General features: G+C 44.0%; 1 protein-coding gene across 2 annotated transcripts in view; it reads left to right on the top strand.

The window, feature by feature from the left end:
- Tpst1 (tyrosylprotein sulfotransferase 1) overlaps positions 1-24,946 on the top strand; it is a 48,160-nt gene extending 23,214 nt beyond the window's left edge. The window contains exons 2-6 of one of the 2 annotated variants that reach the window (XM_070035617.1): positions 216-1,164; positions 8,251-8,449; positions 20,021-20,071; positions 23,138-23,183; positions 24,380-24,946. In XM_070035617.1, the coding sequence (XP_069891718.1) occupies positions 317-1,164; positions 8,251-8,449; positions 20,021-20,071; positions 23,138-23,155 (1,116 nt within the window). In that variant the 5' untranslated portion in view covers positions 216-316 and the 3' untranslated portion in view covers positions 23,156-23,183; positions 24,380-24,946. The remainder of the gene's footprint in view (positions 1-215; positions 1,165-8,250; positions 8,450-20,020; positions 20,072-23,137; positions 23,184-24,379) is intronic. The other variant, XM_070035618.1, reaches the window with a different exon arrangement.
- The last annotated feature ends 1,536 nt before the right edge of the window (positions 24,947-26,482 follow it).

Below are 26,482 nucleotides of genomic sequence, written 5' to 3'. Positions count from 1 at the left end.
GACAAGTTCAAGACTAGCCTTGGTTACAGAGCAAGAACCTGTACTAAAACTGCAAAAAAAAAAGTGTTTTTCTGATTATATATGACATACTTTGTATGTACTGTGTTCTAGGACTATTAGGGTTTCAGCTTCTGTCTAGGTAAAATGTAAATGTGTTAACTGATGACTAATTTACAAACAATCATGTAATCAAATGGCTTTCTTTTTCCTACTAGATGTTGACCATCTTTCTGAAGTAGAAGCTCCATGGCCTGAACATCTCTTGAAAATTACTTTGAGCAAAATATCTGTTTGTTAACAAGATAACCACATCAAGATGGTTGGAAAACTGAAGCAGAACTTACTACTGGCATGTCTGGTAATTAGTTCTGTGACAGTGTTCTACTTGGGCCAGCATGCCATGGAATGCCATCATCGCATAGAAGAACGTAGCCAGCCAGTCAAATTGGAGAGTATAATAAAGACTTCTATGCAAACTGGCCTGGACATCAAAGCCAACAAAACCTTTGCCTATCACAAGGATATGCCTTTAATATTTATTGGAGGTGTGCCTCGGAGTGGAACTACACTCATGAGGGCCATGTTAGATGCACACCCTGACATTCGCTGTGGAGAGGAAACCAGGGTCATTCCTCGAATCCTGGCCCTGAAGCAGATGTGGTCACGGTCCAGCAAAGAGAAGATCCGCTTGGATGAGGCTGGTGTCACCGATGATGTGTTGGATTCTGCCATGCAAGCCTTTTTATTAGAAATCATTGTTAAGCATGGAGAGCCAGCCCCTTATTTATGTAATAAAGATCCCTTTGCCCTGAAATCCCTAACTTACCTTGCTAGGTTATTCCCCAATGCCAAGTTTCTCTTGATGGTCCGAGATGGTCGGGCATCAGTACACTCAATGATTTCTCGGAAAGTGACCATAGCTGGATTTGACCTGAACAGCTACAGGGACTGTTTGACCAAGTGGAACCGTGCCATAGAGACCATGTATAACCAGTGTGTGGAGGTTGGTTACCAGAAATGCATGATGGTTCACTATGAACAACTTGTCCTACATCCTGAGCGGTGGATGAGAACGCTCTTAAAGTTCCTCCACATCCCATGGAACCACTCAGTGTTGCACCATGAAGAGATGATTGGGAAAGCCGGGGGAGTGTCTCTGTCAAAGTGAGTTCAGGCTACACTTTTACTTATACCTTGTATTCACCTACTATCATGTGTATGTGTGCATGCATATGGATTTTCTGGCCCACATAACTTCATTGGTATGGGGTTTTTGTTAGTTCTCTACCAGTTCATTATATCCTTACCAGTTGAGCCACACCTCTACTTTTGATATTTTGCTGGTTAATTGGAGATGAGTCTCTGAATTTTGCTGGCTTTGTACCTTGATCGAATAGCTAGAACAATGGATGTGAACCACTGGGGTGCCAGGCTTAGACTTGCATTTTAACTATTACTCTCCATCAGAGTGAGAACTGACACATGAGAGGCACTTATCCATTGTAAGAGGACTCTAGGCACTTCTAGGCACCTCCCACCAGGCCCTACCCTTCCAACACTGGTAGATTGGGAAACAAATTTCAGCATGAAAACCACATCCTAACCATAACAGCCTCTTTTACTAAACATACAGTGGGAAACAAGCATAAGAAGACAGACATTCTTGAGCAAAGGGGAGGTATTACTGCCTCATGCAGTTTTTTTTTTTTTTTTTTTTGCCAATCTTGGGGCTTGAACTCAGGGCCTACATGCTATCTCCGAGCTTCTTTGTGCTCAAGGCTAGCACTCTACCACTTGAGCCACAGCTCCACTTCTGGCTTTTTCTGTGTAGTTTATTGGAGGTAAGTGTCATGGACATTTCTGCCTTCAAACTGTGATCCTCAGATCTCAGCCTCCTGAGTAGCTAGGATTACAGCCCTAAGCCACTGGTGCCTGGCTTCCCACGCAATTCTTAAGTCAGCCAAGAGATAGAAGCAACTTGATGAGGGTTCAAGGCCTTGGGATTACACTCTGGTCTCAACCCTTCTAGCTCTGTTCTGCTTGAGTCATTCTTTTTTCATGAAAAGCATTTGCAGCTGTGTTTTTATCAGCCTGCTTCCTGCCAATAGAAATTTTGGAATCCAGTTGTCTCTTTTTATTTTGTACTATTTCTTTTTCAGTCCAACCTGACAGTATGGTTACCCATGTGATCTTTTCAGAGTTGCTCCCATTATGTAATAATAGTCACACCTGCAAATCTCAGATAAAGCCCTTTTTGGTTGAGGGACAGTGTCTTAAGTTCCCTCTAGAGGCTCTTTTTAATTAAGAGGCTGTGGGAGGCAGACCCTTACCTTAAAGGACCCTTGTATGACTGGATTACCACAGAACTTGAATTTTGTCAAATTGTCATGATTTTTAAAAAATGATTTGTTACTAATGTAACACATTAATTAATTTCCTAATGTTGATTTACCTCTGAGGTTTTAGGGAAAAAAATTTGATCATAATTTATCATATTACTAGTGGGTTTTGATTTGATACACTTTTTCTTTTTTCATTGCCATACTATGGCTTGAACCAGGGCCTGGGTTTTTGTTTTTGTTTTTAATTGTGAAAATACTGTACAGAGGGGTTACAATTACTTGGGCAAGATAATGGGTACATTTCTTATCAAGCATTGTAGCCTCCTCCTTTGTTTCCCCTTCCCAACCTCCCCCCCTCCCGCCATCTCCCCCCCCCCCCAGGGCCTGGGTTTTATCCCTTAGCTTTTTCCTCTTAGGGAAAGCCATAGCTCCACTTCTGGCTTTTTATTGGTTAAATGGAGATAAAAGTCTCTTGGATTTGTCTGCCTAGGCTGGTTTTGAACCACAATTCTCAAGTTTCAGACTTTTGGTAGCTAGGATTACAGGTGTGAGCCACAAGTGCAGAGCTGATAGGGGTTTTGGGGGTAGGCAGAGGCGAAGAAGTCCTGGAACTTGTACTCAGAGCTTGGGTGCTATCTCTGAGCTTCTTTTGCTTAAGGCTAATGCTCTAGGACTTGAGCCACAGCTCTACTTGCAGCTTTTTTGGTAGTTTAATAGAGATAGGAGACTCAAAGACTTTTTTGCCCAGGCTGGCTTCAAACTGATTCTCAAATCTCAGCCTCTTGAGTAGCTAGGATTACAGGTGTAGCTAGGACTACAGGTGTGTGTGAGTCATTAGCTCCAGGCTTGCTATACTTGATTTAGGATTCGACTGTTTCACTTATCTGTAATCATTTTTTTTCCTACAAAGATCAATTTCTTTTTTATGTATTGTACACACACTCCTACACATTAATTACTCAGAGTTTTTATTTTTTATTTTTTGGTCCAGTTGTGGGGCCTGAACTCTGGGCCTGGGCGCTGTCCCTCAGCTCTTCAGCTCAAGGCTAGCGCTCTACCACTTGAGCCACAGCGCCACTTCTGGCTTTTTTCTTTTTGCTTATGTGGTGCTGAGGAATCGAACCCAGGGCCTCATGCATGCAAGTCAAGCGCTCTACCACTGAGCCACCTTCCCAGCCCACTCAGAGTTTTTTACTCCTATTTGGTGGATCTTTTGATTGTTTATCCTTCTCACTTTTGGATCACATTTTCCTAGTTATCTGGGTTGGAGTATTTTTTTCTTTTTGGTCAGGCATGGGGCTTGAACTCGGGGCCCCGGCACTGTCCCTTAGCTCTTCAGCTCAAGGCTAGCACTCTATCACTTGAGCCACTTCCGGTTTCTGGTGGTTTACTGAAGATAAGAGTTTCATGGGGGACTGGGAAGGTGGCTCAGTGGTAGAGCGCTTGCCTTGCATGCATGAGGCCCTGGGTTCAATTCCTCAGCACCACATAAGCAGAAAAAGCGGGAAGTGGTGCTGTGGCTCAAGTGGTAGAGTGCTAGCCTTGAGCTGAATTGCTGAGGGACAGTGCCCAGGCCCAGAGTTCAGGCCCCACAACAGACAAAAAAAAAAAAAAAAAAAGAAAGAAAAAAGAGTTTCACGGACTTCCTGCCCAGGCTGGCTTTGAACCACGATCTTCAGATCTCAGCCTCCTGAGTAGCTAGGGTTACAGGCGTGAGCCACCAGCGCCTGGCCAGTTGGAACATTTTCATGAAGAAATACATCCCTGCCTCTTCTATTTCATTTCTCAGGATTGCCATTAATATAGGAAAGACATGATAATTCTTGACTCTGTCTTCATTTGCCACCTGTCAATATAATTGATTGCTTTCCTAAGAGACGAACTCAAGAAGTTTGTATCCATTACAATTAGCTTTTATTCTTTTTCCTCAGATTGGAGATGAACTCCAGGCCTCATGTCTGCCAGAAAGCTCATACCACTAGGCTTTTTAGTAGGATCAGCAGGATCTTAATTTTCTTCTTTTACAGAATTATAGCAGCATGTTACCACACTCAGCAGTAATATTATTGAGTTCAGATTTTCCCATTCTACCTACTAGAAACTTCTGCAGAACTTTTGCTGTGATCCAAGTAGTGTCTACTCCAATTCTTGTTATCTGGTGTGACAAGGTATTAATAGCTTGGATCAGCAGTTATTTCTTCAAGATGCATGAGTTTTTTTAGCAGGAGGTAGAATTTTAAGACCTCTTCTAGCTCATATGTGTTCAATAATTATGAGCCTTTCTCATAGCTATTGGACATAGCTATTATGTGGATATATATATATATGTGTGTATATGAGCTTGTGTCTGTATGCGATTCTTCAGTTTATACTGATACATTCAATTCAATTTTTGCAAAATTTATTTATTTTTATTTTTATTTTTTTGCCAGTCATGGTGCCTGAAATCTGGGCCTGGGCACTGTCCCTCAGCTCTTCAGCTCAAGGCTAGTGCTCTACCACTTGAGCCACAGAGCCACTTCCAGTTTTCTAGTGGTTTATTGGAGATGAGATAGTCTCACAGAGTTTCCTGCCTGGGCTGGCTTTGAGCCACAATCCTCAGATCTCAGCCTCCTGAGTAGCTAGGCTTACAGGCGCCTGGCTTCCAAGTCTATTTTTAATTGAAAAACATGTCGGCTGCCTAATTAAGGTTGAATGGCTTCTTGTCCTGCTCACTCAGGGCTGGGAGATGATGAAATCCCAGTTTAATAAGTCCTTGGCCTCATTGGTCCTTGGAGAGTGTTTTCCTCAAAACTGTGAACTTCAGCCAAGAATTTGTTAATTCTACCTTTTGTGTTTCTTTCCCTCTGCTATCCTTATAATCATATGCCCAGAAATGTTAATATTATTTGGGGAATTCATTGAAATTATTTCTTAAACATCTACCCTAAGATCTTTTTAATTTAAATTTACTCCATTTTTATTATAAAGGTGATGAACATTGTGTTGCACATTTTCAGTATGCAATACAGTGCTGTTAACTCCAGTCCTCAAAGATCTCCAAACTCATCAACCTGGGTAAGGGCAAGCTTATGCCCTTTGACCTATCCCTCCCGATTTCTTCCCTACATTCCTGGAAATCACAATCTGCATCTTGTTTCTGTGTGTGTGGCTTCTTCTGGGTAACTCACAAACTAGAGCTGTGGAGTATTTTCCTGTAGATTGTGGCTTTATTTATTTAAAAGTGCCTGCCAGGATCAGGCCATGTTCTTGCTAATGGCAGTATCTCCTTTTTAAATTCTGAATAATATTCCCTTATATATGTATGCCACTTTTTTTTTATTGAACAATTTATTTATTTACAAGTTTCGTCTCTGTGGTCAATAACTTCCTAAAAGTGATGTTTAAAAGCCCTGTGGGTTCCCTCCCCCCCAGATCTAGTACAACTAATGCCACAGTTTTATTACCCATTCATACTTAGGTTTTTACAAGTATTTAATAGGTTGTAGACATCTTAAAACACATGCTGTGGATTGTAGAGCCTAAACACTTGTTCTCTAGTCTTTCCAGAAACAGTTGGCACTCTCTCCAGCAGTTTCTTTAGAAAGTGCCCATGAGAACAATCTTCCTTGAGATGTAATTTTTATTAAAAAAAAAAAACAAAAAATAGCTGATCTGTATCCTTTATCCTTGAAAGGTGTTTTGCTAGATATAAAATTATTTTCGAGCCGGGTGCTGGTGGCTCACGCCTGTAATCCTAGCTACTCAGGAGACTGAGATCTGAGGATCGCAGTTCAAAGCCAGCCTGGGCAGGAAAGTCCGTGAGACTCTTATCTCCAATGAACCACTAGAAAACCGGAAATGGTGCTATGGCTCAAGTGGTAGAGCACTGGCCTTGAGCTGAAGAGCTGAGGGACAGCGCCTAAGCCCAGAGTTCAAGCCCCACAACCTACAAAAAAAAAAAAAAGAATTATTTTCTATATGGTTACTTTTGGTTGTTGTTGATTGTGGGGCTTGACTCAGCCTAGACACTGCCCCTGAGCCTCTTTGTGCTCAAGGCTAGCACCTTAACACTTGAGCCACAGCACTACTTCCTGTTTCTGAGTGGTTTATTGGAGATGAGAGTCTCATGGACTTTTCTGCCCCAGCTGGCTTTGAACAGGGATCCTCAGATCTCAGTCTCCTAAGTACCTAGGATTACAAATGTGAGCCATGGGCATCCAACTTGCTTACTTTTCTATGTGATAAATAGATCTTTGTGTGTTTACTGGTCCAGAGGCTTGAACTCAGGGTCTGGGCACTGAGCTTTTGTGCTTAAGGCTAGTGCCCAACCACTTGAACCACAGCTCCACTTATGGTTTTTTGGTAGTTAATTGGGGATAAGAGTCTCATGGACTTTCCTGCCCAAGCTGGCTTTGAATCATGGTCCTTATGGCTCAGCCTCCTATGTAGGTAGGATTACAGGTAGGAGCCACCAGCACCAAGCTGGATTGTGAATGTTTCCTTTCTCTCATTCCTTTATTGCAGGTCCATTGTAGCCCTGATGCCTTAATCCAGATGATTTGATTTCCTGTAGTTGGTTCTGTGTATACTTCAGATTTGTGGTTTGGCATATAGCCTGGCTAGTACTGAACCTGAAGTGTCTTGGGTGGTTCATTCAGGACTCTGGCACTGACGTCGTTTCTTGAGGTGAAGTGCTGCCTCTGTGAGTGCTGCAGAGGAAAGAGAACTGGGCCCTTATGACTGAGGAGAGCTTGCAAATGCACAGGTGCCTGCCTTGCTGCATGTAGGCTGTGGGTTTGAAATGGTCCAGTCTGTCTGGCACTTTGTTTTGAGGTTCCTGGGAGCTAGTGGGCGCCAGAATGGTAACTATGGCTAGTTCATATTCATTCCTTAGTGTACATAGAATGATTTGTTGAATAATTTCTGCCTACATTTTTTTTTAACCAGTCCTGGGCCTTGAACTCAGGGTCTGGGCACTGTCTCTGAGCTTTTTTTTTTTGCTCAAGGTTATCACTCTATCACTTTAGCCACAGTTTCACTTCTAGCTTTTTCTGTCTATGTGGTACTGAGGGATCAAACCAGGGCTTCATGCATTCTAGGCAAGCACTCTGCCACTAAGCCACATTCCCAGCCTTGTTGCATAATTTCTGGAAAGACTGGAGGATGTGGGGAGATTTAGTGTGCTTCATTTGCAGGTCATTGTGGAGAGAATAAGAATATATTATCTGAAACAGGCCTATTTCCCTCTAATAATTATTCTTTTGAAGAAGGGTTGAAAACTGTCCGTAAAGGATCAGATCAGACTTTTTGGCTTTGCAGGCCATATTATTTCTGCAGAGATTGCAGAGATTGTTGTCGTAGAGCAAAAGCAGTCTCAGTCTGCACAGAAACAAACATCATGACTGTGTTGTAGTAACACTTTATTTACAATTGATATGGTGGTACACAACAGTAATCCCAGCACTTGGAAGACCAAGGCAGAAGAATCATGAGTAAATTGTGGTTTATAGGTGGCTTGTTTCCCCCCAGTATGTAATTATGAAGATTTCAAACATACACCAGAATTGAAAAACTCTTCCTCAACAGCTCAGTCCTACAATTAACATGATGTTACATTTGCTTTCTCACATATCTTTCTTTCTGTCCCTCCCTCTACTCATCCATCATCCATCAGATCATATTCTTTTTTTTGGGGGGGGGGCAGGTCCTGGGGATTGAACTCAGGGCTTGGTTTTGTCCCTGAGTTTTTGTACTCAAGGCTTGTGCTCTACTGTTTGAACTATAGCTCCACTTTGGCTTTTATTTTGGAGGGGGGCAGTTAACAATCTGACAGTTATATCTTTTAAAGTTATCAAAAAGAATTTTTAATGTTTTTAATGCTCTTTAAAAAAAATTAGTAACAATTTCTTGGCATTGTTCTTCTCAGAGTGGAGCGGTCCACAGACCAGGTCATCAAGCCCGTCAACGTGGGAGCGCTGTCCAAGTGGGTGGGGAAGATCCCTGGGGATGTGCTACAAGACATGGCAGTGATCGCCCCCATGCTCGCCAAGCTCGGCTATGACCCGTATGCCAACCCACCCAACTATGGGAAGCCCGACCCCAAGATCCTAGAGAACACCAGACGGGTGAGTGAGGTTCCCAGAATACCTGCTAAGCTCAGCCTTAGTCTATCTCCTCTTCTAGGACCAGAAGATTATTTAAAATTAGAATAGCTATGCTTGTAGAATGCTCTCTTTTTCAAAGTCTGCGTTGGAAGAATAACTCAGCTCCTGCTAAGAGTTATGGGGTCGCACTGATAGGAACTTGGTGCCCACAGCTGCACCTGTACAAAACACTAGAGTTGTTAGTGACCTTCTCGTTTCCTCTTTCTTTAAAACTAATGACTGCTTTGGTTAGATGAGTATCATGTCTTGATCTCTGAAGGCTAGACATTAACCACCTGAGAAGAATGAACAGTTACAATACTGCCCGTCATGGGGGAGAGTTGCTAGTACAGTGAAATTACAGATTTGTTTCTAGTGCATTAAGCTGACAACTTTATAAAATACTACTTCAGAAAGTGCTATAAGCTGAGTGCTGGTGGCTTATGCCACTCAGGAGGCTGAGATCTGAGGATCATGCTTCAAAGCCAGCCTTGACAGAAAAGTCTATGAGACTCTTATCTCCAGTTAATCACCAGAAAACCATAAGTAGCACTGTGGATGTAGGTAGTAGAGCACTAGCCTTGAGCAAAAGAGCCCAGGACAGTACCACAGCCAACCAAAAAAAAAAAAAAAATGCTGCAAGCTCAAAGAACTAATCCAATAAATACCTTATCATCTAGGTTTCCTTCAAGTCAGACTTTTTTTTTTCTAGTCCTGGGGCTTGAACTCAGGGCCTGGGCACTAGCCCTTAGCTTCTTTTTGCTCAAGGCTAGTTTTCTACCACTGGAGCCACAATACCACTTCCAGCTTTTTCTGTGTATGTGATGCTGAGGAATTGAATGCTCTGCAAGCACTTTACCACGAAGCCACATTCCTAGACCTTCAAGTCATATCTTATACATTCATATTTAAGTCTTTGTTTTGTTTCTGTTTATTTTTTTGGGGGGGGAGTGGTCCGGTCGTGGGGCCTGAACTCTGGGCCTGGGCGCTGTCCCTCAGCTCTTCAGCTCAAGGCTAGAGCGCTCTACCACTTGAGCCACAGTGCCACTTCCGGCTTTTTTCTTTTTGCTTATGTGGTGCTGAGGAATCGAACCCAGGGCCTCAGGCATGTAAGGCAAGCACTCTACCACTGAGCCCCCTCCCAGCCCCACTTTTTTTTTTAAAGCAGGGCCTTCTTGTTTTGTAACCTGAGCTGGCCTCACACTTTCGATCCTCTTGCCTCTCTCCCAAGTGCAGGATTACAGACATGTGCACCATACCTAGTTTATTTTTATTGTGGTAAGACAATGTAAATTGTTTGTAATGTAATGTAATTGGCCATTTTAACATTTTTTAATTTGTTAATTGTTATTATAAAGGTGATGTACAGAGGGGTGCCATAACCTAAGTCAGGTAAAGAGTACATTTCTTGTACATTCAATCTCACCCCTTCCCTTGCCAGTTTAACAGTTTTTAAGTGTATAGTTTAGTAAAGTACACAGTATTTTGTACTTTTACCCCCATTTATCGTTGGATTCTCTTAATGATCCCAAACAGAAACACTAGACCCATTAAACCATCATCCCTTGCCCCAGCAGCTATAGTTCTTTCTGCTTTGTGTTAATAGGGTTTGTTTTGGTCCTGGAGCTTGAGCTCCTCCTGGATACTGCCCTTCAGCTTTTTTTTTTTTTTGTAGGTCGTGGGGCTTGAACTCAGGGCCTGAGTACTCCCTGAGCTCTTCTGCTCTACTAGCACTCTGCCACTTTGAGCCACGGTACCACTTCTGGTTTTCTGATGGCCAATTAGAGATAAGAGTTTCATGAACTTTCCTGCCCAGGCTTACTTTGAATCATGATCCTCAGATCTCAGCCTCCTGAATAGCTAGGATTCCAGGCATGCAGCTTGCCCCTTAATTTTTCACTCCATGTTGGTGCTCTACCATTGAGCCTCAGCTCCACTTCTGGCTTCTTAAAGGTTAATTGTAGATAAGGGTCTTTCCTGCCCCATAACCCTCAGATCTCAACCTTCTGAGTAGCTAGGATTATCTATATGAGCTACCAGTGCTCAACTTTTTTTTTTCCCCCTGAAATTGTCAGACAGGACAGGGAGTTATTTGATTTCCAAGAATAAAATAGTGTCTTAGCTTTCTCTGGTTCTCCCTTATTTGAGTAGCTGTTCCTCATTCCCACAACCTTATAGTATGTAATCTCTTTATCTTTTTTTTTTTTTGGTCCGGTCGTGGGGCCTGAACTCTGGGCCTGGGCGCTGTCCCTCAGCTCTTCAGCTCAAGGCTAGCACTCTACCACTTGAGCCACAGTGCTACTTCCGGCTTTTTTCTTTTTGCTTATGTGGTGCTGAGGAATCGAACCCAGGGCCTCAGGCATGCAAGGCAAGCGCTCTACCACTGAGCCAACTTCCCAGCCCTCTTTATCTTCTTTTTAATGCTTTCAATTGACAAAAGCATTTATTTCATGATACTTATTCACACTGCTGTTTCTAGAGTGGATAACTGTACAGAATAAGTGAATGAAGCTCATCAGTGTGGGTGCTTCTGATTGTACATTACATACACACAGTTTTGTACCTAACCGATCAAAGGATCTGAGAAATTTTATTTTATATGTATTGGGTCATAGGACTTGAATTTGCAGTCTGGGCACTGTCTCTGAGCTTTTTTTTTCACATTAAGGAAAAAAAAACTAGAAAAAAAAAATTGAGTCATACCTCCACTTTGGTTTTCTGGTAGTTATTTGGAGATAAGTCTCATGGACTTTCCTCCCCCAGGCTAGCTATGAACTATGATTCTCAGATCTCAGCCTCCTGAGCAGCTAGAATTACAGGCATAAGCCACCTGCCTGGTTAGGATCTGAGTTATTTTTAAGGTTTCTGGTAGCTGTTGATAAATTAAAAAAATACTTTTGAACCCTCAGCATAATGGATGTGATGTACTTCAGATTTCTGCTAACTTTAAAAGGTTCCCTTCCATGTAGATTCTTTGGGAATCACGCTCTCTCTTTTTCAGTTCATCATTAGTGCCACTATAAGAAGAGCTGTCTACTGTAAACCATCATAGATGAAAGCAAATGTTTTATTTTTAAATCATCTATATTTTAATGCTTTTCATATAGTCATGTTTGTTACAAAAATATGAGTTCAAGCCAGTTACTGGTGGCTTATGCCTATAACTGTAGCTACTCAGGAGGCTAAGATCTGAGGATCATGGTTTGAAGCCAGCTTGGGCAGAAAAGTCTCCCTGAGACTTTTATCTCCAATTAATTACTCTGAAGTGGGGCTGTGGCTCAAGTAGTAGAGTGCTAGTCTTGAGCACAAAGAGGCTCAGGGACAGTACCCAGGCCCTGAGTTCAAACTCCACAATTGACCAAAAAAAAAAAAAAACATGTACACGTGTGTGTGTGTGTGTGTGTGTGTGTGTGTGTGTGTGTGTGTGTACATTATATATAAGTTCATCATTGAAAGTTGTTGAGATTGTTTTTGGAAGGGGACAGGGAGAGTGATAAGAAATGAGAGTGATAGACATTGTATGTATGTGTGGAAATGGAACAATGAAATCCCTCTGCATAACCAACATAAGCTAATATATAAGTTCACTATGAAACACTTTTTTTTTTTTTTTTGGTCGGTTGTGGGGCTTGAACTCTGGGCTTGGGTGCTGTCCCTGCGCTCTTCAGCTCAAGGCGAGCACTCTACTGCTTGAGCCACAGCGCCACTTCCAGTTTTTCAAGTGGTTTATAGGAGATAAGAATCTCACGGACTTTCCTGCCCGGGCTGGCTTTGAATTGCGATCCTCAGATCTCAGCCTCCTGAGTAGCTAGGATTATAGGCATGAGCCACCAGTGCCCGGCTGTGAAATACTTTTAAAACTAAAAGCCACCTGTTAATGCTATCTCCAGATAATACCATTCTTAGTGTTTTAATGCACTCCTCTTCTTCTCTGCCTTTAGTTAAACAAAAGTAAGGCTGCATAAGTTACCATTCCACCTTTATACACACAATTTTGAATCCAACCATTAAGCAGTTTCCTGTTGTGGACATGCTTTTTAAACAGGAATTTTTTTTTTTTTTTGGTCCGGTCGTGGGGGCTGAACTCTGGGCCTGGGTGCTGTCCCTCAGCTCTTCAGCTCAAGGCTAGCGCTCTACCACTTGAGCCACAGCGCCACTTCCAGCTTTTTTCTTTTTGCTTATGTGGTGCTGAGGAATCGAACCCAGGGCCTCAGGCATGCAAGGCAAGCACTCTACCACTGAGCCACCTTCCTAGCTCTTTAAACAGGTTTTTAAACATTATTTATAGTTGTGTAATATGTCATCATAGGAGTCATTTTAAATCCTCCCTGAAACACAATAGTGAATGAACCGAAGATACTACCCCTAGAGGCTATTATGTAATTTTCTACTGTTTTTCTCGTTACAATTTCTCTGACAAACTGCATTTTACACATCTATATTAAATTTTCATTGAGGTTACACTAACCTAAGAGTGGCTAAATAAAGGCAAAATAGCTGAGATTATTTTACTTTTTATTTTTGTTGGCCATGGGGCTTGAACTCTAGGCCTGGGTGCTGTCTCTGTGCTCTTCAGCTGAAGACAAGTGCTCTACCGCTTTAGCCACAGTGCCACTTCCATAGCTGAGATTTTTTAAAACTTTATATTATTTTATTGTTATTAAGGAGTTGTACAGAGGAGTTACAATTTCATAGCTCAGGTAATGAATACAATTCTTCTTGGATGGTGTCAGGCCTTCCTTAGCTTTCTCCCAGTAGCTAAGATTTTTTTAAAGGTACTTGATATATGTTGTTAATTTGAAAAGGAGAAAAGAGTTTAAACTTCTAGCATAATGGAAGTATTTCTTTATAATTTTAATTGATTTTATTGATTAATATAATAGAATATTTTCAGGGTTGGAGGTATGGGTCAATTGGTACAGCACTAGTCACTGAGCAAAAGTGTCAGTTATTGAGTTCAAGTTCCAGTCTCAGACCAAAAAATATTTTCTACCTATTAGTTACGTGTGCATATATATTCATTTATGAGGTGCCTCTTATGTTTCTAAAGTGTTTCATATTAGCCAGGCACAGGTGGCTCATGCCTGGAATCCTTACTACTCAGGAGGCCAAGATCTGAAGATTGCAGTTCAAAGCCAGCCTGGGTAAGAAAGTTTGTGAGACTCTTATCTACAATTACTTTATCTTCAAAAAGCTGGAAATGGCGGTGTGCCTCCAGTAGTCGAGTGCCTAGACTTGAACAAAAAGCCTCAGTGTCAGCACCCACAAGCCCCATGACAAAACCAAACCAAAAAGTTTCATAGGTATTAAGGTTTTATGAGGCACACACAGTTTGTTGAGGAACAGACTTCTGTCTAGCACCCTGCTTCCACAGTCCTTGTGATCTCTGGAATTGGTAATTCGTGGCTTTCTTCTTTGCCCAATACTGAAAGGGTTTTTGTAGAAACCAAGATACATGTATAAGTAATGTTTTGGGGTTTCCCAGAACAGTAGAGGTTATAGTTTTCTTACATGCAAGTTGGCTTGGCTGGATTATTCTTGGCTTGCCTTAGTGCTAGGTTGGGAAGAATGCTGTGGTTGAATCCATGTGACTGAAGAATTTGTTTCATACACATTTGTGGCTTTTGAAAGGGTTTCAGAGTACACACTGGGAAGAAACATTTTCTTCTCTTTTTGTCTGTATCTCTAAAATGACCATTTTGAGGAAGACAAGATAAAATGTGAACCACAAATCTGTTTTCTGAGCCCTTGTAGTAATACAGAAAAGCTGGTAGTGTTCCTAGATCTCTTTCACCGTGGGTCTGTTCAACTCCAAACCTTTACATCTTGCAAGCTGTCACCTGTAATCTCTCAGGTGCTAATATACTCAGCATGGTAAAGCTACAAGGAGTTTTTTTTGTTGTTGTTGTTTTTTTTTTTTTTTTTTTTTTTTAATCAGAGCAGGGCGCAGTATGGCTGGGGAAGCTGTTCCCTTATTTGTAAGGTAGAAATAGGGAAAAAAAAATGAGATTTTTGACTGGGACTACTGCATTTGAGTTTCTTGGCCTAAAAATGCTATTTTTTAATACAATTCTGGGCAGTGATGTCTGAGTCAGCAGATTTGAGGGACTTGTTGCCCAATTCTAATTAGAACACCATGTGTTTCACATGGAAGTGGAATTCTAACATGTTCCATACCCTTCTCCACCATAGACTCGAATCCCCAGAGCTTGGGGTTTTATTGCAGCCTCCTCCCTCCTCCTGCAGACCTTAACCTATTCCCACTTAGGAATGTTGTTGATGAATGGTCTCACGAAACCTGTGGCTCTACTTCAGACTCAGACAGGTACGCAGAGCAGGATTCACAGTCTCAGTGGATCATGGACAGGGCCCACTGATGAAGGCTGATCCCGTTCCTCCACTCAATGGGCTTCTATTGCAGCCTGTTTGCTGATAAAATGGCTGTGATTTCCCAGTGGTCTCTTTCCTGAGTCCCCGTTCATTATTTCCAACTCCTTCTGTGTTTCTCCACGTGGCACTACAAGTAACCTTAAATTCAATTTCCAAAACAAAATTCCTTATCCAAGTTTGTTCCAAGAGGCAAATGCTAAAATTGTTCAATGAACTGAGCAGGAATCTAGAATGGGGTGGGAATGAGGTTGTGGTTACATGTGCTTGCAGGCAGGATCTGTGAGCAAGAGAAGAGTCAGAGCACAAAAGTCAAGCCCAGAAACACTTCAAAGACCAGTTTGGTAAAAGTGGTCTTTTACCACTGTCCATGCCCAGAGTTCAAGCTCCACAAATGACAAAAAAAAAAAAAAAAAAAAGTGAAGTGTGAGGACTGGGGCTGTAGCTCGGCAGTGGAGCTCTAGCATGTTTGCGCTCCTGGGTTCCATCTCCATCCCCTCAAAAATATAAATCCACAGGGCTGGGAATGTGGCTCAGTGGTGGAGTGCTTGTCTAGCATGCTTTCACATAAGCAGAAAAAGCCAGAAGTGGCACTGTGGCTCCTGTGGTACAGTACTAGGCTTGAGCAAAAGAAGCTGAGGGACAGTGCCCAGGCCCTAAGTTCAAACCCCAGGACTGGATATATATATCCACAAACCTGAAAGAGAAAGCTGAAGCCAGGTGCTGGTGGCTCACACCTTAATCCTAGATACTCCGGAGGCTAAGATCTGAGGATCTCAGTTGAAAGCCAGCTCAGGCAGGAAAGTCTGTGAGACTCTTATCTCCAATAAACCATTAGAAAACTGGAAGTAGCACTGTGGCTCAAGTGGTAGAGAGCTCACCTTGAGCTGAAGAGCACAGGGAAAGCCTCCAAGCCCAGAGTTCAAGCCCCACACCAACCAAAAAAATAAGTAAATAAATAAATAAAAATAAATTGTTGGGGCTGGAAGTGGTAGAGTGCTTGCCTTGCATGCATGAGGCCCTGGGTTCAATTCCTCAGCACCACATAAGCAGAAAAAGCCGGAAGTGGCACTGTGGCTCAGGTGGTACAGTGCTAGTCTTGAGCTGAACTGCTGAGAGACAGTGCCCAGGCCCAGAGTTCAGGCCTCACAAACAACCAAAAAAATTTTTTTGTTTGAGTTACTGAGGAATCAAACCTGGGCCTCATGCGTGGTTGGCATGTACTCTACTACACTAAGCCACATTCCCTGCCAGAGGAGTTCCCAGATTGGCATTTACTTTTCAATATTTGGAGTCTTTGGAGACTAGTTACCTTCCTTTTTTTTTTTTTTTTGTCGGTTTTGGGCTTGAACTCAGAATCTGGGTTGTGTCCCTGAGCTTCTTTTGCTCAAGGCTAGCACTCTACCACTTGAAGCCACAGGGTGACTTCTGGCTTTTTCTGTTTATGTGGTACTGAGGAATCAAACCCAGGGCTTCATGTGTGCTATGCAAGCACTCTACCAGCCTACAATGAGTCTAAAGGAAGGGCTGGGAAGGTAGCTTAGTGGTAGAGTGCTTGCCTTGCATGCATGAGGCCCTGGGTTTGATTCCTCAGCACCACATAAGCAGAAAAGACCAGAAGTGGGCCTGTGGCTCAAGTGGTAGAGTGCTAGCCTTGAGCTGAAGAGCTGAGGGACAGTGCCCAGGCCCAGAGTTCAGGCCCCACAACTGGCAAAAAAAAAAAAAAAAAAAAAAGCTGTGTATATATGACCATATAAGCTGATGCTAAATGAAATGAACCCCAAGATAGGGACACAAGAGATTTTATCTTTTTTCCTGTTCTTTTTAATGTACTATGTGATTTTATCTTTGTTTCTTTGTATGTTCTTCCCTCATGGTATAACCCCTGTTGTCACTGTATTTGATTCTAGTGTCCTACTTCTTGTATATACATTTTTCTAAGTTGGGGAGGGAAAGGGAAATAACAAAATGCTGAAATAAGGATACAGGATGACCCATTGAACAATGAGATGTACAAGACACTATGTTGAAAATGAACTTTACAACTTTGAGGGAGGGAGGACTTGGGGAAGTAGGGAGGAAAGGGATGGTAGGGGAAAAACAAAGGAGGGGTAATAATGTTCGATAGGAAATGGACTTATCTTGTTAATGTAACTGTAACCCCTCTGTACAGTATCTTTAAATTAAAAAAATATATTAAATTTTTTTTCAAAAAGGACTTTCCTGCCTGGGCTGGCTTTGAACCATAATCCTCAGATCTCCGCCTCCTGAGTTGCTAGGATTACAGGCATGAGCCACCAGCACCTGGCTAGCCATGTTTTGATAGTAATCATTCTTTCTGAAGTGAGGTGATCACTCACAGTGGATTTGATTAGCTTTTACTGATGTTGAACCTTTTTTTCATGTCCGTTTTGAGCATTTGCATGTCCTGAGTGATGTTTATTTAGATCTAATGCCGAGGCAACTTTTTTTCTCAGGAAAGTAAAGTTCTGCTGCTACTTTCTTATATTTACACTGCTTTCTGGTTTTGTTTTGTTTTTTGGTCCTGTCTCGGGGCCTGAAATCTGGGCCTGGTCACTGTCCTTCAGCTCTTCAGCTCAAGGCTAGCACTCTACCACTTGAGCCACAGCACCACTTCCGTCTTTTTTCTTCTGTGGTACTGAGGAATCGAACCCAGGGCCTCATGCATGCAATGCAAGCATTCTACCACTGAGCTACCTTCCCAGCCCCTACACTGCTTTCTGAAGCAGGAAGAACTTTGTAGTTTATACTTGCTCTACAGTCCCAACTTAATTCACCTTCTGCCCAACTGTACCCAATAGTCTTTCCACTGGAACATTTCTTTTTATTAAGAACATTTTTGGCATAGAATATCATGCTTCTGAGCTGATTAATCTGTTTTTCTTCTTGATACAAGAAGTATGGACATTTGGCACATTGTTTCTGCGTTGGACAAGACTGTTGAACTTTCCAAGAACTCCATCTAAGATTTTCACAGCTGCCAAAATATTTAAAGTCAAATGAGACTATGTAAACATGCATGTTATCAGCTGTTCTGCAACATTTGTGTTGTAGAGATAATGAGTCTCTACTAAACCACAAAAGCCCAGAAGGATTAAAGGATGTGATAATGTGGGATTCCTTTCTCTATTACCATTTCTGGCAGAGGTTGAATGTTCTCTCTGGTTAAGTGTGAGACTATCATAACTCCTCAAGGGGCAATGCTCATGACCTTATTAAAAGTAAGGAATTGTATTACTAAATAAACAAGAGCAGACCAAGTGTGGACTAATGATGAAAGTCTGTCAGGAATTAGGAGTTATAATGAATTGAATTCTATTCAGAATTATGATTAGCCCAATTCTGTACACATGACTGTAATTGAGAGGAAGGAATCAAGAATCATATTGGACCTTTTAATGTTTTTGCAGAAAGAAGGGGAAAGATTTGAGTTTACAGTGCATTTTGAACTCCTGACCTTTGGTTGGACCTTTAGAGTTAAAAAAATATGTGCCAGGCGCTGATGGCTCATGCCTGTAATCCTAACTACTCAGGAGGCTGAGATCTGAGGATTGAGGTTCAAAGGCAGCCTGGATAGGAAAGTCCAATAACCACCAGAAAACCAGAAGTGGCACTGTGGCTCAAGTGGTAGAGTGCAAGCCTTGAGCTGAAGAGCTCAGGGACAACACCCAGGCCCAGAGTTCAAGACCCATAACCACCACCAACAACAATAAAAGTACAGTTCTGGGGCTGTAGCTTAGTGGTAGAGTACTTCCTTAACCTGCATACCGCCTTGGGTTTAGTGTCTGGCACCACACAAACATGCACAAATTTCAATACATATGTAAGCTGGGTGCTGGTAGCTCATGTTTGTAATCCTAGCTATTCAAGAGGCTGAGATCTGAGGATTGCAGTTCAAAGCCAGCCCAGGCAGGAAAGTCTGTGAGACTCTTTTTTTTTTTTTTTTTTCTGTGAGACTCTTATGTCCATTTAACCACCAGAAAACCAGAAGTGGTGCTATGGCTCAAGTGGTAGAGCACTTGCCTTGAGCTGAAGAGCTGAGGGACATAACCCAGGCCCAGAGTACAAGCCCCACGACGGACCAAATCAAACAAAAAAAATTGTATCTTGAAAATACCAACCAGCCGGGCGCTGGTGGCTCACGCCTGTAATCCTAGCTACTCAGGAGGCTGAGATCTGAGGATTGCGGTTCAAAGCCAGCCCGGGCAGGAGAGACCATGAGACTCCTATCTCCAATAAACCACCAGAAAACCGGAAGTGGCGCTGTAGCTCAAGTGGTAGAGCGCTCGCCTTGAGCTGAAGAGCTGAGAGACAGTGCCCAGGCCCAGAGTTCAAGCCCCACGGCCGACAAAAAAAAAAAAAAAAAAAAAAAAGAAAAGAAAAGAAAATACCAACCAGGCCCTAGTGGCTCACGCCTGTCATCCTAGCAACTCAGGAGGCTGAGATCTGAAGATAATTGGTTCAAAGCCAGTCAGGGCAAGAAGTCTGTGAAACTCCAATAACTACTCAGTAAATGCTGGAAGGTAGAGCTAGTTCTGAAGTCCTAGCTCCCAACTTGCTCCATTAGAAGACTCTGCCCCATATTTTAGGTATTTGTTACATCATTCTGTTCAGGACAGAACTCCAATTAACCACCAAAAATCCAGAAGTGGAAGTGTGGCTCAAGTGGTAGAGCACCAGCCTTGAATGAAAAAGCTAAGGGAGAGTTCCCAGGTCCAGTATTATGTGTGCCTGTGCACATGCATGCACACATGCACGCGCGCAAACACACACACACACACACACACACACACACAGAAGGCAAGAATCAGCTAATATTCAAATCAGCTTGGGAATCAGACATAAGCAGAGGAAATGAAGTTCAGTTATATCAAGGGTTCTACTGTTAGAGAATTCAAAATGTAACCAGGAGCTTGTTCCCAAACAGCATGGGTTCTGTAAGATTGTGTGAGAGATGCTGTCCCAGGTTGGCTTTCTCTCAGGAGAATGTCTGGGTTAGCCTGGCCCAGAGGCTAACTCAGCTGCAGGGCACAGGCACAGACTGCCCTCCATCCAGCCAGACTCCAAATACCCAGCCCCACACTGTCCTGAACTGCTGACCATGTACCTACTTCCTTCCTCTCATACTTGCTTTGCTTTTTCCAGGTCTACAAAGGAGAGTTTCAGCTACCTGATTTTCTTAAGGAAAAACCCCAGGTACTATATATGAAATCTGCTGCTTCCTCTTGTTTTGTAAGAGATGGGCTTCCAGAAAGGCAACTTTTTTTTTTTAAGAGATAGGACATTCAAAAGATAAAACAGAGGGTTGGGAATGTGGCTTAGGGTAGAGTGCTTGCTTAGCATGCATGAAGCCCTGGGTTCGATTCCTCAGTACCACAATAACAGCCAGAAGTGTCGCTGTGATTCAAGTGGGTAGAGTGCTAGCCTTGATCAAAAGAAGCTCAGGAACAGTGCCCAGGCCCTGAGTTCAGCCCCAGGACTGACAAAAAAATGATGACAAGGTGTTGTGGGGCAGAGGTTGGCATGTGGTTATCACTGCCATGATAATTTAACAGTCCTCATCTCAGAGAGCTCAGTGTCTTCCCAAGCTAGGCAGGTGGCCTGCTGTTAACTGAGTGCCCATTGCTAAGCGTCATTCATGAACCACACAGGAGTTCATATGGGTCAGTGTGCCTTCATGTCTCCTCCCAGCCTCCTGATAATCTACTTTGTAATAAAGTATGGGCACCCTCTGTGCTCTTCTATGTTCTTTTTATTTTTGTTTTTTGGTTGTGGGGCTTGAACTTGGGGTTTGAACACTGTCCCTGCACTTCTTTTGCTCAAGGCTAGTGCTCTACTATTTGAGCCCCAGTGCCATTTCCAATCTCATGGGCAGAAAAGCCCAATTAGCCACCAAAAAGCTGGAAAACACACACCCATACTAATGCAGAGGTATATCTGAAAGTCACCTGTTGCACCAATATCAATGAGCTGTCTTCTCTAGGAGAAGCTGTGGCTCATCCAGAGATGAAGATTCTTCCAAGCTGACCATTGTGTAATGACTACCATCAGTAGCTGATAAATATTACTCAGAGAATTTATAAGGCATATTCTTACTTGCATAGACTTAGGAGTCATTCATCAATTTCACTCATTAAAAATGTTTTCAGCCAGGTGCCGGTGGCTCATGCCTGTAATCCTAGCTACTCAGGAGGCTGAGATCTAAGGATCACAGTTCAAAGCCAGCCTGGGCAGGAAAAGTTTGTGAGACTATCTCTAATTAACCACCAGAAAAACTGGAAGTGGCACTGTGGCTCAAGTGGTAGAGTACTAGCCTTGAGCTGAAGAGCTGAGTTCATGCTCCAGGACTGGAAAAAAAAAATTTGCAGATGAGAAATCAGGATTAAGAATAGAAAGGCAGCTAGGCACCAGTGGCTCATGCCTGTAATCCTAGCTATTCAGGAGGCTCAGATCTGAGGATCATGGTTGAAAGCCAGCCTGGCAAGAAAGTCCATGAGACTCTTACCTCCAATAAACTTCTAGAAAACCGGAAGTGGCGCTGTAGCTCAAGTGGTAGAGCGCTATTCTTGAGCTGAAGAGCTGAGGGACAGTGCCTAGGCCAGAGTTCAAGCCTCAGGCCTGACAAAAAAAAAAAAAAGAATAGCAGGGAGCAGGGCCCCTGTCTGTTACTCACACAGGCTTGGAAGCCAGAGCCAGAGAATAAACCCAGATAGTGTACTAAGGAACACCAAACCCTAAGGCTGGTATGCATAGGTCTGAAGGAGTCAAAGATGGAATTTGAGACTAAAACAAAAGGGTTCAGGGCTTATCAGAGATTCCAGTGATTTCCAGGAGGAATGTAGACTGTGAAAGACAAGACTGATGTTCCCACAGGTGAGGAGTGCCTTCATAACCTAACAAGGAAAAGTTTGCTAACCTAAAGAACGGGTAGTGTTCCACAGTAGAATTGAGACTATTTTCCTGTTAAAAATCATAAAAAGAGCCAGCTGCCAGTGGCTCATGCCTGTAATCATACCTACTCTGAGGATTATTGTTGGAAGCCAGCCAGGGCAGAAAAGTCCATGAGACTCTAATTTCCAGTTAACTACCAAAAAGCCAGAAGTGGACCTGTGGCTTCAGTAGTAGAGTATTAGCCTTGTGCACAAAAGCTCAGGGACAATGCCCAGGCCCTGAGTGCAGGCCCAAGGACTGACACAAAATTTTTTTTTAAGTCATAAATAACTAGAAAGGGGCTGGAAAGGTGGCTTATGGTAGAGTGCTTGCCTAGCATGCATGAAGTTTGATTCCTCGGTTGATTCCTTAGTACCACATAAACAGAAAAAGCCAAGTGGTAGAGTGGCTCAAGTGGTAGAGTGCTAGCCTTGAACAAAAAAAGAAGCTCAGGGACAGTGCCCAGGCCCTGAGTTCAGGCCCTAGGACTGGCAAAAAATAAATAAAGACTAGAAAAGTGAACCTTATATTGGAGAAAACATTTGAACAAAGGATCTAGCTGTAGAATATAGAGTTTCAACAAATCAATAAGAAAAGGATGATCTGAAATGAGAAGTCTTGGCAGGCTCTTTGCAACCCTTACTGTGTTTAGCTTTTAGCATCTCCTCCCCCTCCTCCATGCACACATACATAGGTTTAGAAAAGGTTCTGTAAAGGAAGGTGGTAGAACTTAGAACTGCAAACACCTAGACTGTCATAGACTTGTGGTTAGCCAGTGCCAGACTTACATATACAGCTTTATTATAATAGGCACAGATCAGGACTCTTCTTTGGCCAGAGAAGAGTCACCAAGGCCTGGGGAGAGGGGCCTCTGGGCATAGAGCCGCTGTGCCCTCTCCCTGTGGAATAAGCACTCTACCCTTCCAGACATCTGTGGGTTCATTAGCTGGGAAGTACCCCTGAGCCTCAGTACCCAGATTTCTCCTGTAGGTTTATCCATGTAGCCTGGTGGTCAGGCTGAGTCAAAGTCCCAACTGTGATCTTCCAGGTGACCTGTCCTCATCCCAAGTCACCTCAACTGTTTGCGTACTCAGTATGACTCAGGGGCTCATGCATGACCAGAACCATTATCAGGAAATGTCAGAGGGTTTAGTGTCCCTCCTTGGAACCAAGGCAGAAACCTGCTGTCCTTCATTTTATGACAGTTTCAGGCTGGGGTCACTTGCAAGTCTGAGTCGAGCCTGCCAGCTGGCCTGATGTGTCAGTGGGAACTGTCAGTTCTCATGCTGATAGCTTCAAGGACTTTACAATATCTTTTGTTTCCTCCAACAGACAGAGCAAGTGGAGTAGCCTGGCCAAGGCCTCTTTCACTCCTGAGGTAAGGCTTGGCAGATGTCAGGATACCAGCTCATTTGTGGGGGCAAAGCCGTCTGCTGAACCCACAGTTATGGTCTGAGTGAGATGTTGTGGATGCCTTTCATTGTTTGGGGCTTGAAAAGCTTTCTTAAAAATCTCGTAGTTTGGGGCTGGGAAGGTGGCTCAGTAGTAGAGCGCATGCCTTGCATGCCAGAGGCCCTGGGTTCAATTCCTCAGCACCACATAAGCAAAAAGGAAAAAGCCGGAAGTGGCGCTGTGGCTCAAGTGGTAGAGCGCTAGCCTTGAGCTGAAGAGCTGAGGGACAGCGCCCAGGCCCAGAGTTCAGGTCCCAAGACTGGACCCCCTCCAAAATAAAAAAGAAAAAAAAGAAAAATCTCGTAGTTTAAGCCAGGCACTGGTGGCTCACGCCTGAAATCCTAGCTACTCAGGAGGCTGAGATCTGAGGATCATGGTTCAAATCCAGCCTGAGCAGGAAAGTCTGTGAGACTCTTATCTCCAATAAACCACCAGAAAACCCATAGTGGTGCTGTGGCTCAAAGTGGTATAACAGTAGCCTTGAGCTGAAGCTGAGTAGCTCAAGTGAGATTTTTACACTTTGCTATCTTCATGGGGTCTAAACATAAGCAGCAATGCACTGCTGTGTCATGTCAAAGTCAAGATTATAGTACTGTGGGCCTTGGGGCCGAAGAGAATGTGGAGTGTTCAGCTGCCCTCTGATGAGTGCATGCATGCGTGCGTGATGGCTGTCATTAGGCCTTGGGAAATTTGCTTTTAACATAGGGAGGTGTGGCCCTACTGCACCAGCATGCACGGTGATCAGCTTAATTGGGCACTCTGTATGTCCACTGCTCCCAGCTGCCCGCTGATCCACACGGTGCTAGGTCTTCCTCTGGGCCAAGCTGGGGGGAAGCTGGGGACGTGTGACCCTGTCTGTCCTTCCAGGAGACTCAGCACCCTCCTTTTAGTGCCATGACTTTGATATGAGCTGCTGGTCCCCCTCCGCAACTCCACACTGCAGCTGCCGCAGGTATAGCCTGAAGCACCCAGTGCATCCCAGACTACTCTCAGCTCAGTGTTTCCCAGGGCTCCCAGCCTCCTCCTGCCTGGCTGCCTGGCACCTGCCTGAGGAGGTGGCTGAGGTGCAGGCTGAGCGGGCCATGACTCATGTGGTAACCATGTTCTGTCTGTTTGTCCTAGGAGACCCCTGCTGCCTGTGAGTGGAAGGGACTTTGCAGCACCAGCCGTCCTCTCAGGAGCACCCCGTGGGTACGCATGCCTGCGTGCCTGCCTGCGTGCGAGTGTGCTAGCAGCCTGGTTCTCATACCTGGCCCCTGGTGACCTGATTCATGCTCCCAGTGATCTCACAGTCCTGTGCTGGGAGCATCATCACGGCGGTCCTTCCTCCTCCTCCTCCTACTCCTTCTCCTCCTCCTCCTCCTCCTCCTATTCCTCCTCCTCCTCGTCTTCCTCTTCCTCTTCCTCCTCTTCCTCCTCCGGCCCCGGACCTGCCTCCGGAGCTCAAACGTGGCGCTCCGCGGGCAGAGCCAGCCACCTCACTCAGAATAGGTTGTCTGTGCGTGTCCCAGTGTTTTGTAGAACACGTGTGCCTGTTTTAAGTGTACCGATGTGGATACTATTAAGTACCTTAATTATTTAAATAATTCACTGTATTGTTTCTGAGAAGGTGGGAAATGACAGTATACATTTACAACTCAATGACTTTTGTATTTTATTTTTCAAAATAAAAGCTTTAAATGTGAAGCACTCCAGTAGCTCATGTTTGCTCAGGTTGTGGTTTCAGGGCCACACAAGGCCCAAGACACTGCGCTCCTGTCCATAGCTCCTGCAGACCCCCGCATCTTTCTGCAGTGTGTCTGTGAGAACCTGCTGCCTCCAGGCTCCAGGGTGCCTGTGCCCAGCTCTTGCAGGCCACCTGCACACCGACCTCTCCCCATGATGTCTTTCCACCTTTCCTTGCCTGGTAGCTGCCCTCTTGTGCTCTGGCCTTGTAGTTCTTCCAGAGTCCTCTTCCTGGCCTCCTGCCCTGCCTCTACATACCATGCCCTAGCTGACTCTTGTTGTTGACTCCTACCTGCAGGACAGGCGCTGTGTCCTTTGCTGTCTTTGTTCTTCTGGCCTCCAGCAAAGTGGCTCTTGGTAAGTGATGAATGCTTCCAGCAGCCTCCCAGCCTTCCTTCAGTTCAACCCGCTCTGATGGGGGCTTCTGCCCTCCACCCCCAGTAGTGCTAGAGATGTAAGCCAGAGCCAAACATCCTGTGCCCTGCAGTTTAATTCAGCATTGCAGCTGTATCAGCACTAGGCTCTGCTCTGTCTTTCCTTCGCTCCAGAACTTTCTGCAGCTGCCTACTGCTGAGTCGGTGTGAACATCTAAGCAGTTCTATTACCCCGTCCCCTCGCTGCTCCTGCTGCAGGCCCCTTGCTCTTGGCTCCTTTCACTCTTCTGCTTCTCAGATATCCTCACCCAGATTTCTACCCCACCCCGGCCCTGGGAGGTTCAGCCTCAGTAAGGGCTTAGCCACTTACACCCTATTTTCTCATGAGGCCTTGGTCATCTGCTATGGTCTCAAATGCAGGACAGTCTTCCACAGAGCACTTGACAGGCATCATTTCTTGTGTAAGTTCTGAGCCCCCAGCTTTGGGGGACAAAGGTCATAGACCTCTCCAGAGCCTATCAGAATGGGAGGGGTGGGCACCATTAGGTATAACCTGCCCACATCCCTTAAGGAGTTCAGGATTCTTGGTGGTGGTGGTACTAGGATTTGAACTCCTACCACTTGAGCCACTCCCCCAAGCCCTTTTTGCTTTAGTTATTTTCTGAAATGGTCTCATATATATTTTTCTCCCAAGGACACAATCGTCTTACCTACTCCCTCCTGCATAGCCACAATTATAGGCAGACATCACCATGCCAAGCTTGTTTTTGAGATAAGGGTCTCATTGCCAAGTCTGGCCTTGAATCTCTATCCTTCTGATCTCCGTGTCCTGAGTAGCTAGGATTACAAATTGAACCTTCCATTGTCAGCCCCCCAACAGAAATGCATGATTCTTATTTGTTATACCTGCCCACCATTGTTCTTGGGAGAAGGCAGAGTAGGAAAAGACCAGGAGGTGTGGCCCAGGATGACCAGTTCAGGGGTCTTCCCTTTACTGAGGGCCTGAGGAATCCAATCTGGGACATCCTACCTTCACAAGGTCTTTTTTTTTTCTGGTATGAGCGCCTTTTCCTTGAGGTTAATGAGGAGTGACATTTCTTCTCCAAATGGCATATGACTTTTAGCA

Source organism: Dipodomys merriami, unplaced genomic scaffold, assembly GCF_024711535.1.
Source record: "Dipodomys merriami isolate MVZ:Mamm:240054 unplaced genomic scaffold, mDipMer1.0.p SCAF_26, whole genome shotgun sequence".
NCBI classification, from domain to species: domain Eukaryota; kingdom Metazoa; phylum Chordata; class Mammalia; order Rodentia; family Heteromyidae; genus Dipodomys; species Dipodomys merriami.
Note: the sequence above shows the minus strand (reverse complement) of the source record. Positions and strands in the feature narration are given on the sequence as shown.